The 11,390-nt window shown below is 44.2% G+C and overlaps 1 protein-coding gene and 1 non-coding gene across 3 annotated transcripts in view; one reads left to right on the plus strand and one right to left on the minus strand.

The window, feature by feature from the left end:
• VWA8 (von Willebrand factor A domain containing 8) overlaps positions 1-10,932 on the plus strand; it is a 372,743-nt gene extending 361,811 nt beyond the window's left edge. For both annotated transcript variants that reach the window (XM_025263046.3, XM_044926847.2), the window contains exons 43-45: positions 3,495-3,593; positions 4,640-4,878; positions 7,768-10,932. In XM_025263046.3, coding sequence (XP_025118831.3) covers positions 3,495-3,593; positions 4,640-4,878; positions 7,768-7,876 — 447 coding nt within the window. In that variant the 3' untranslated portion in view covers positions 7,877-10,932. The remainder of the gene's footprint in view (positions 1-3,494; positions 3,594-4,639; positions 4,879-7,767) is intronic.
• Positions 6,496-6,568, minus strand: TRNAY-GUA. The gene has a single exon. It is a non-coding gene; the product is annotated as a tRNA-Tyr (tRNA).
• Positions 10,933-11,390: the final 458 nt, after the last annotated feature.

Genomic DNA, 11,390 nt, shown 5'->3' on the forward strand with positions numbered 1-11,390 from the left:
ACTGAAACTGTGCCCCCGAAGGCCTCCAGTGATTCTCTGCACAGAGGTCATTAGTCACCCTGCTCCTGGCTGGCCGTGGTGAATGTCACTCAGCACAGTTGCACAGCTGCTTCTGAGCCATGCACACTAATTTCCAGGGCCATTCTGGGTACTCTGCATCCGCCACTTCTCTTTCACATCTTCTTCACTCCACTCTGGGTCTTTCTTCCACCTCAATGAGGAGGGTGCCCCCCAAGACTTGGTTGGGGCCCTCTGCTCTTCTCTCTCTGTCTAGTCACCCTTGACAGTCACACTGACCCCTCCTGAGGGTGACAGCCACATCGCAGACAAGAAATAGGTTTCTTCTCTGATGTCTCCCAAATGCACAGTTCCAGCATGTCTAGAATAGAACTCATCTTCCCCCTGTAACCTGACTGCCTTCTGACTCCTTATTTTTGCATAAAAATTATTTCAACAGAGAATGTTCTACTTTTCATTTTAAATACCATGATTTCAGTTATGTTATGGGTTGTTTTTGTCAGCTAGCTTGGGTTAACCACCATGTATCACATGAGTGCTGGGAGGAAAAAAATGCATTCCAGCGTCTAAAGAACTTATTTGTGAAAGAATGTAGCACACATGGGAAAGGAAAGCTTCTTAATTTCCAAACTTGATTGCAAACTCTCTCAAAGCATTTCAACAATAAACACACCAGGCCTATTCATAGATAATAAAATGTGTTAAGATGAATAAGATACAGCCTTGCCCTCAAAAAACTCACCAGATATAAAAGAATAGACATGAAAAGAAATCATTGCATTCCCCTCAACACCTTAGGACTTCCCTCAATGCAGGAGACCCGGGTTTGGTCCCTGGATCGGAAAGATCCCCTGGAGAAGGAAAGGAAAACCCACTCCAGTATTCTAGCATGGAGAATCTCATGGACAGAGGAGCCTGGTGGGCTACAGTCCAAGGGGTCGCAAAGAGTCAGACGTGACTGAGCTACGAACACTTTCAACACCTTAAGTGGTGTTTTGCATGTGGTAGGTGTTCAAAAGACAGCTATTGACTATGGTGAATAGATAGTAGTGATTCTTGAGTATTTTGACCTGTAGCATTCCAGGATCGTTCCAACCCAGGGATCGAACCCGGGTCTCCTGCATTGCAGGCTTTACCATCTGAGCCACCAGGGAAGCCCGTAGCACTCCAAGGAATCCCTAAGATATTTGGCCCAGACCCATACCCAGAATTTTCTTTTCAGATCCCCCAGTTGCTCAAATACCCTGAGGTCTATTCCAATCTTTTTTTTTTTTTATTCCAATCTTTATATCAGTATCACAAAAAACTCTTAGAGGAAAATGAGAGGAGAAAGGGAATTTAGGGGCAAACCCCACAATTGGAGAGAACCACCTTGCTCCAATTACAGTTGCCTCAAATCCCAAACTTCTTCCCAAATTCTGTAAAAATGCAATACCCTGTCTCAATGCCAGCCTTTTCTCAACAGACAAGACTTTCTCTTGTGCATTGTGGGAGAGCAAATTTAAAAGGTATTTGCTAAACTGAAAAATCTCTGTCATGCACTATTAAATAGAAAAGCAGATTATAAAATCACACGGTCAATGTTATCCATTAGTTAAAAATCATGTTGATGCTGACATGTGTGTGTGAACTTATATAAGAAAACATTAACAGAGGTTACCTTTCAGTAATGGGATCGTGGATAATTTTTACTTTTTTGTTGTTAAAGTTCAGCTGCTAAGTCGTATCCAACTCTATGCAACCCCATGGGCTTCAGCACGCCAGGCTCCTCTGTCCTCCACCAGCTCCCAGAGCTTGCTCAAGCTCCTGTCCATCAGTCGGTGATGCCACCCAGCCATCGCATCCTCTGCCACCCCCTTCTCCCTTCGCCTGCCATCTTTCCCAGCATCGGGGTCTTTTCCAATGAGTCGGCTCTTCACACCAGGTGGCCAAAGTATTGGAGCTTCACCTTCAGTCCTTCCAATGAATATTCAGGGTTGATCTTCTTTAGGATGGACCGGTTTGATCTTGCTGTTCAAGGGACTCTCAAGAGTCTTCTCCAGCACCACAGTTCGAAAACTTCACTTCTTCAGTGCTCAGTCTTCTTTAGGGTCCAGCTCTCACATGTGTACATGACTACTGGAAAAACCATAGCTTTGCCTATAAGGACCTTTGTCAGCAAACTGATGTCTCTGCTTTTTAATACACTGTCTAGGTTTGTCATAGCTTTTCTTCCAAGGAGCAAGCATCTTTGAATTTCATGGCTACAATCACTGTCCACAGTGATTTTGGAGCCCAAAAATATAAAGTCTGTCACTGCTTCCACTTTTCCCCCTTCTGTTTGCCATGAAGTGATGGGACCAGGTGCCATTATCTTAGTTCTTTGAACGTTGAATTTTAAGTCAGCTTTTTCTCTCTCCTCTTTGACCCTCATTGAGAGGCTCTTTAGTTCCTCTTCACTTTCTGTTTTGTGCTTTTCTGTAATTTCTACGGTGAATATATTTCACTTTTGTGTTCAGGAAAAAAAAAAAGGTATGTGTATTAGTTTTCTACTGCTGTGTAACAAATTACCATAGACTTAGCTTCTTAAAGCAATACTTGTTAAAGTCATAGTTCTGTAGTTGAGAATTCCAGGCAGGCTCAGTTGAGTTCTCTGCTTAGAATCTTACAAGGCTGAAATCAGGATGTCAGCTAGCCTGGGCTCTTACTCAAAGGCTCTGGTAAAGAATCTGCTTCCAAGCCCATTCAAACTGGCAGAATTTGGTTCCTTGAGGTTGTAGAACTGAGGTCCCTGTTTCAGTGCTGGCTTTTAGGCAGGGTCATTCCTAGATGTGATTCTTGGGGTCCTGCTCTGTGGTGCCCACCATCTAGACCACAGATAACTCCCACGTATCAAATTTCCCTACACTCAAATCTCTCTGTCTTTCCCTTCTACTATCAGCAAGAAAAAAATCTCTCTACTTTTTAAGGGCTCATGTGATTAAATTAGGCCCATCCAGATAATCTTTGTTTTGATCAACTCGGAGCCAGATGATTCTTAACCTTAATTACATCTGCAGAATCCCTTTGGCCTCCTTACATAACATAATCAAGAGGTCCTGCCCACATCTAAGGGGAGAAGACTGTACAGGTCGTATATACCAGGGGGGGGCAGGAATCTTGGAGGCCCCCTTAGAATTCTGCCTACTGACACTGTGGGGTGTGTGTGTGTACATATGTGTATGTTTTGTGAAGCTCTGTCTCTGAAAGTTAAGAATGGAATTCTTGATAGCCCCTGAAGCCCTCCTCACACTCTCTCCCTGCGGCTGGAGAGCAGAGATCAATGAGAATGGACTGGAAGGGAAGGAGCATGGACTTTTTTTGCCTTTGTTGGTAAACACCCATGGACTTATGTTTGGCAATTCTGGGCAATCACAAAACAAAGTTGGAAGCTTTATAGGTCCAGTGACCATTTTTTAGTGGACAGAGGATTCTAAATCTGATTCTCTTGCCTGTAGTATGACATCGCTGGACACTCTGGAGATGGATACAACATTGGTCTAGTTCCAATTAACAAAATCCCCAAGGACAATAAGCAAAGACTAGAAATTCTCAAGGTAAATGCATTCAATTACCTCTATATTAAGAAACCTTCCACCAGATTAGGTAAAGTATCTACTGGTCACTGAAAAGATTCACTGAAGAAGCAGCAGTTAACTGGAAGCAAAAAGACTTTCTGTTTCACAGAGATTTAAGCATTAATATGAGAAAGCACTTATCATGCCGAAATTCCTGATCTACACCATACAAAATTTAAACTTTGTTCCTATGTATTTTTAGGGGACTCAGGTTAGTATCAGGATCTACAGTCTGTATTCTATAGAGTTCTTCTGAGCCCCTACATATTTCAGAAGGAAAAGAAGGACTCCTTCTAGAGTTTTCTCTCTAACCCAAATTTTATGTATTTCTTAGTATTTTTCTAACAATAAATTCAGTTTCACATACTTAGATCTACAGTAGAAACACACTCATCATGTTTTTCAGAGTAAATTTCCTCCATTCCTATTAAGTACAGTGCTTAGTATTATAACTTTGTTTATTGGAAACCCAAGCCATTCCTTATTTTTCTCCTGTGTTATCTCCATTCTCCCATGTGACACCAAGCTTCATATCTTCTTACATTTCCTGACATTTTTTTTTTAAGGCTTTTTGGATTTGTGTTTGTTTGTTTTTATTGGCTGTGCTGGGTCTTCACTGCGGCATGAGGACTCAGTAGTAGCTGCGTGTCCCCTCCTTACCCCCCAGCATGTGGGATCATAGTTCCTCAGCCAGGGATGGAACCCACGTCCCCTGCACTGGAAGGCGGATTCTTAACCACTGGACCACCAGGAAAGTCCCTACATAGTCTCACTTTAAATGGCAGCTTGAGTCTTAAAAATCAGTGCCAACTGGGATCGTTTTGGAACATTTCCTGTCTGTAACGAAAGTCTTGACCACATCCAGATATCACTGTGTACTGTTGTCGGTCTAACGTGCAAATTACATAGAACTCGCTCAGAGTATTTGTGCTTTCTCTCTGTCAATAGAAAAATCATGTTTTGGGTTTTTTTCTTTAAAGAAAGCTTCTCATTGGTGGCTTTTGTGCCATGTCTCTTACCCCCAGACGATGCACGCCCACGCTCAGTTCTGCATGAGTGGGGACCACACCTTAGAGGGGACAGAACATGCCATCAAAGAAATCGTCAAAGAAGAAGCTGATGAGTACTTCGTCATTGTCTTAAGTGATGCCAACCTGTCTCGCTATGGAATACACCCTGCCAAGTTTGCCCAGATCCTGACAAGCAACCCTCAAGTAAATGCTTTCGCCATCTTTATTGGATCTTTAGGCGATCAAGCAGCCAGGTAAGTGTCACCTTAGGGTACAGCAGAGGGCAAGGATAGAGAGGTGTGAGTAGCTGACACGTGCTGGTTCACAGGCTTCCCGTCGTCAGGGATAGTGGGGGGGCGTGGGGGAGAAACAGAAGCCAGAGTGGCTGCCCTCAAGCAGCTGACAGTCTGGGTGAGGGGATGGGATCTTCTACCTTATATTTAGATGAGCAGCAATACTTTAAGTTATTTATTTTTCAGCTTATATTTAACCAACAATAAAATAAATAGCAAATTGATTTGTCTACCAATAAAATTAAACAGTATTTTATACATTTTGCCTTTTACATCAAGGTGTCAAGCTCAGTTCATGCCCAAATCATATTCAAAGTAACAAGCATCTACTATTTTCGTAGCATCAGAGATTAGGGATGTGTGTCTCTACATTGTATTTAGACATACTAGACATGTGTGCATTCGTGCTGAGTCACTTCAGTTATGTCTGACTCTTTGCAATCCTGTGGACTGTAGCCCTCCAGGCTCCTCTGTCCATGGGATTCTCCAGGCAAGAATACTGGACTGGGTAGCCATTTCCTTCTCCAGGAGATCTTCCCGACCCACGGATCAAACCCACATCTCCTGTGGCTCCTACATAGCAGGCAGATTCTTTACCACTGAGCCACCAGGGTAGCCCAACACACACACACATACATGTAAATAAGATCTAATATGTGTGTCCACATATCTATAAACTGGGGAAGGAAATGGCACCCCGTTCCAGTACTCTTGCCTGAAAAATCCCATGGATGGGAGAGCCTGGCAGGCTACAGTCCATGGGGTCACAAAGACTCGGACATGACTGAGTGACTTGACCATGGCACATATATATATATACTACTGCTGCTAAGTCACTTCAGTAGTATCCGACTCTGTGCGACCCCATAGACGGCAGCCTACCAGGCTCCTCCGTCCATGGGATTTTCCAGGCAAGAGTACTGGAGTGAGGTGCCATTGCCTTCTCCTATATATATATATACATATATATAAACATAGACAGATAATCTTCCTTCTTGTATTTCTCCTTCATGTATGTCTGTATCTATAGTAAGATGCTACACTAAATATGCTGAATATTCAATAGAGAGACTTATGGTCAGATAATAAATACTATCATGGATCATCTGAAAGGATAGATCTGGAAACATTTTCGTTTCTTAAACACACTAACATTTATCTTTCTGAATTACAAACAGAAATGGTTTTTCTCTACTTAAAGTACTTGTAAGGAGCAGAAAACACAATTGAAAGTATCTTTCCTCAAAAAGAGAAAATAAAATCCTGCCTACATCACAAGAGCCCACATGCCCTTTTGTTTCTCCACCTCTTTTACCTGTCTCACCCTATGGTACAGAGTCCTGGGAAGTGAAAGTTGCTCAGTCGTGTCCGACTCTTTGCAACCCCATGGACTATGCAGTCTGTGGACTTCTCCAGGCCAGAACACTGGAGTGGGTAGCCTTTCCCTTCTCCAGGAGATCTTCCCAACCCAGGGATCGAACATAGGTCTCCTGCATTGTGGGCAGATTCTTTACCAGCTGAGCCCCAAGGGAAGCCCAGGAATACTGGAGTGGGTAGCCTATCCCTTCTCCAGCAGATCTTCCTGACCCAGGAATCGAACCAGGGTCTCCTGCATTACAGGCAGATTCTTTACCAACTGAGCTATCAGGGAAGCCCACAGAGTCCTGGACAGACTAGGAAATGTTTTAGGGTCCAAAGTTCTGACATATTTTTCTCTTCCCTTTGATTTGCTGTAGGATTGTAGGGTACGGCTAAGAACAGACTTAATACCACATAACTACAGTCGCGTTGTTACAAATGACTTCACATCTCTCTCAGTTGTGCATGTTAGCCTCTTTGAGAACTTCCATGTCCTCAAATGCAGACCATGCCTTTTCCACTTAGACTGTCTTCAGACCCAGCCCAGGATGAATCCAGACGGCAAGCTCAACAAATACTGTTTGAGCTGAAATAGCTATTTTGTCTTTCTAGTGAACAGATCCTATTTGAACACTTAAGAAAGCACAATAATACCCTTGTGGTTTCCTGGGGAAATGATCCAACATCCACTGGCAGGAGATACATTGTAGAATTAGCTGGTCTACCAGGCATGCCAAATGCATGATATTGCACAGGAGAGTGGACTTTTATTAAATGTCATTCCAAAACCAAACTCTGCTGGCACAGTGAAAGGAGGCGTTCTTTGGGATAGAGCTGTGTCTTGTACTTTTACTGCCTCCAAAAATGGCCCTTTGTTCCGAATGATAACTTGGCATTTAAAAAAATTAACATAAGCCCATATAACCTCAGTGTCATCAAAGCAGGCATTGCGTAAGTCAGATTATGTTTCACATTGTATGATGTGGGGCAGAAAAGAGAAAGGGAGAGAGAGGAGAGAGAGAACTCAAGAGGAAGAGAGAAAGAACCAGTTGAGGTTTGGCTGGACAACTTTTCTTGAAGCCTGTTTTTCTAAGGCAGGAAGGCAGTTAGTAGGACAGTGTGAGGCCAACACGTTCTCTGAATCTAGGTGAGCTAAGTCCCAGATTGATCCCGAGGGCTCTGTTCTGCCAAGGGAATATAAAATACCAGGAAACGACCGTCATAAAAGGGAGAGCATTTTTTGCCTTGCAAATTCCCCAATTTTCTCACTAAAAAGACCTTTCTTTCGGTTCAGTGCTTCCAGCGAGCCTCTCTCTGTAGCTCTCTGTTGCCTAGCAACAGCCAGTTCCACTGCAAGCAGGGGCAAGATATTAAAAAGTGAGAAGTTCCCTTCCCAAGAAACCATTCGGATGCTGAGGTCTGCAGAGGCCAGAGGTGGAAGGGGCGCCCTGGTTTGCGATGGTAATTTTCTTTCCCCATGCATCCTGACAGGCTTCAGAGAACTCTACCAGCGGGCCGGTCTTTCGTTGCCATGGACACCAAGGACATCCCTCAGATTTTACAACAGATTTTCACCTCCACCATGCTGTCCAGTGTTTAAGAAGTGCCCTTATCACCCTGATGACCCTGGGATTTGAAATAAGATACAAAGAAAGGGTATCCTGAAGAAAAGAAGAGGTCTATCCAGTGTCTGCGTGCAATGACCGGGTAATTCTGACATTCCTGAGCCTTCCTGCACTTGCTAAGTAATCAGAATTCAGAGAAGCAGCCAGAGTGAGGCCCGTGCACCACTGATGTGTGATCACCAGAGGAAGCGAGTTGACCTGCATTATGTGAAAGGCCAGGGTTAAAGGAAGGTGGTTTGAGAATGGTGGAGCATGGTCTGTTTCCAAAACCCTTGGGGATGAAAAGAACCTTGCTGTTGCCTTAATGCATCACCTGATCACTTAGGATAAAAAAAGTGACCGTAGTAAACGAAGCCTTTGATGCCACATTCTGACACTGGAATGCAGCTCTATGCAAACCCACCGAATCCGCTCCTGTTCAGTAATTATTTTTATTTTTTTCCTCCGCTCTGTATTGCCCAACAAACAATGATTTGATAGTATTCAACCCACTCAAAAGTCCTTTCAACAGCAGTATTCTATAAAAGGTTGGGTTTTCTCAATAATTTCATTGTCTTAGCCAAAACCAAAAGGAATCGAAAGATCCTTGGAGTGCTTCCTTTCCCATGTGACTTTTAAAAGGCTTTTTAAAGAATAAAGAGCAAATGCTGCTGGGATCGGGAGGATAAAGGATGTCTTGCCTTGAGTTTCCTGTCTCTTCTCCTTCAGGGCTTCTCAGAGTTTCACAGTCCTCCATTTAGGTGTCCAAAATGTAGTACCTCCAAATGCTTATTGTTTTTTTTACATAAAACAAAGTGAAAACAAGGCACTATGTTTGAGCTGAATGGTAACTGGAGATTTCTTTAGCTATTTAAAAAGCAGCCTCGTTCCTTTTTTTAAAATTCATTTCTAATTGGAGGATAATTGCTTTACGATGTTGTGTTGGTTCCCGCCGTACAACAGTGTGAAGGAGCATTACGAATCATATATCCCCTCCCTCGTGAGCCTCCCTCCCACCCCACCCCCACCCCACCCCTCTAGGCCACCACCGAGCTCCAGGTCGGGCTCCCTGTCACACAGCACATTCCCACTTGCTGTTCACTCACTCGGTCGCGTCTGACTTTGCGACCCCATGGTCCCAGCACGCCGGGCTTCCCTGTCCTTCGCCGTCTCACGGAGCTTGCCCAGACTCGTGCCCGTCGGTCAGTGATGCCTCCGAACCCCACTAGCTGCCCATGGCAGTGTGTTTCTGCCAATGCCTCTCTCTCAGCCCGCCCCACCCTCTCCCCACTGTGTCCACGCGTGTGTTCTCTACTCCTGCCCTGTGAATCGGTTCATCGGTACTATTTTTCTAGATTCCATATATATGTGTTAATATGTGGTATTTGTTTTTCTCTTTCTGATTTACTTCATTCTGTGTAACAGGCTCCAGGTCCATCCATCTCAACTCAACTGACTCAAATTTGTTTCTTTTTATAAGCCTCATTCTTTTTTATTTCCCCAAAATGTACCTCATTCCCACCCTCTCTTGGGCTGACCTTTACTTATCAATAGGCTCGATGTCCAGTGTGTGATTTTTTTTAATCAAATGTTCCAGCAGAAGTCAGCCTCTTTTCAACCATGTAATAAAAGTTTCTCTTCATCACTGATGGCAAAGTCCAAAATGCTGGGAGCACCAATATGCGTGTGCTTTCTTATGACAAGCTGAAAAGACTAGTCTTGTTATTAATGTTATCTTATTCACCCCTACATGGTGGGAACTGTACAGTTCATTTCATTTAATCAATTACAGCAAAGAAATGATGACCCTCGTGTGTTTCACCACCCCATCTCCCTACCAAAGAAATAAAAGCAATCAGCTATTCCCATGCAGTATTGCCCAGCCAGTTTGCATGGCTTGTCTTGTTTCTCGAGACAGACACCTGCTCTGTGTATTGAATCATCCAATGATGCAAACGATTTCAATCCAATAAGTATCTTTAAAAATACAATTGCATTAATAACAGGAATAATGATAATAATAAGAATGGCAGCTAGCATTTACTGATCACTATGTACCACGTATGCTAAGCAATTTCATACATTACTCCTTTCAGTTATCCCAACAATGCATGTAAAATAGGTTACTTTTTAACCTCATTTTACAGATAAAAGAAGTGAGGCTCAGAGAACTTAAGACTATTCATTACTCATTGTACCTGTGGCTGAGACAGTAAAGAATCTGCCTGCAATGCAGGAGACCCGGGTTTGATCCCTGAGTCAGAAAGATCCCCTCGAGAAGGGAATGGATACCCAGCCCATTGCCTGGAGAATTCCACAGACAGAGGAGCCTGGCGGCTACAGTTCATAGTGTCACAAAGTCCGATACGACTGAACCACTAACACTTGTACTACTAACATCCTCATTTTACAAAGGACACTGAGCCTCAGGGAAATTCAAGAAAACAGGCACACTCAGCCAGACAGGGGCAGAGCTGTGACCCTGGGCTGCCCCCTCTCATGCTTTGTTCTTGCAAACTGACCACATTTCCTGGCGCTCTGTCCTCTTCCCACTACTTGGAAACTAGCTGCACAATTGAGTGCTTGGAGGAGGGGTGGGGACCAAGGACATGGGGCCCTGCTGGAGGGACGCTCCCCATGGATCCTTCCTGGGCACAGCGGCGGCTTGAGGAAGTGCCCTTCTAAATGGCAGCTTCATCCCTAGGGATGCCCCTTTGCTGGAGGGTCACAGCCCCTGAAAGCCTTTGGAAGTTGAATCGAAGAGTGGTTGATGGAACAGCCTTTTAACAATCCTCCCCATGAGTTAACTACCTGAATAAGCAGAAGCCTTTTTTTTTTTTTTTAACATGGAAAGAATGTTCTCAAGTAATTTAATTTCCCTTTCCCCACTGGCCAGACAGCCTTTGCAAAAGTTATTTTTAAAAAAATGTATAACTCCCTGCCTTTCCTGATTTGTAAAAGGGAAGGAGGGTGGGGGAGGGGAGTAGAGAGTGAGAAGATGACAGGCTTCTTTTCGCTTCTTGCAATAAATACCTAAGAAGTTGTGTCTTTATTATTAAGTGAACTTAATTATAGGCCACTCTAAGCTGTTCCCAGGCCCTTCTTAGGGCCAGGGCGTTATAATAACCGCATTGTGCGCCTCGGTGTGGGGGGGGGTAGGGGGGTTTGTTCCACTGAAAGGCGGCTAAACCTGTCCTCAGGGAGCCCACATAACGCTGAGAAGGTCCATTGTGATCCTGACCGGCCAGGAGGAATGAAAGCCGTGAGTCTCAGGGCGAAGGATGCGTCTCCCCACGCCACCCCCGGGGTCCTTTGTGAGCGCCCTCAAGAGGACCTCATCACGCATGTGCGGCTCGAGCGCACCCGCGGGAAAAGGGTCTGAGCAAGGGTCCCTGCGTCTAGCACATGTTTGGAATGAATCGTTTAATTCTTTACACCCTCTCCTGCAAACTATCAGGAGGAGAAATCCATCAATGCCGGCAGGGTTTTCTCTAAACAAACTCGGGGGCT

The sequence above is a fragment of the Bubalus bubalis genome, chromosome 13, assembly GCF_019923935.1.
Source record: "Bubalus bubalis isolate 160015118507 breed Murrah chromosome 13, NDDB_SH_1, whole genome shotgun sequence".
NCBI classification, from domain to species: Eukaryota; Metazoa; Chordata; class Mammalia; order Artiodactyla; family Bovidae; genus Bubalus; species Bubalus bubalis.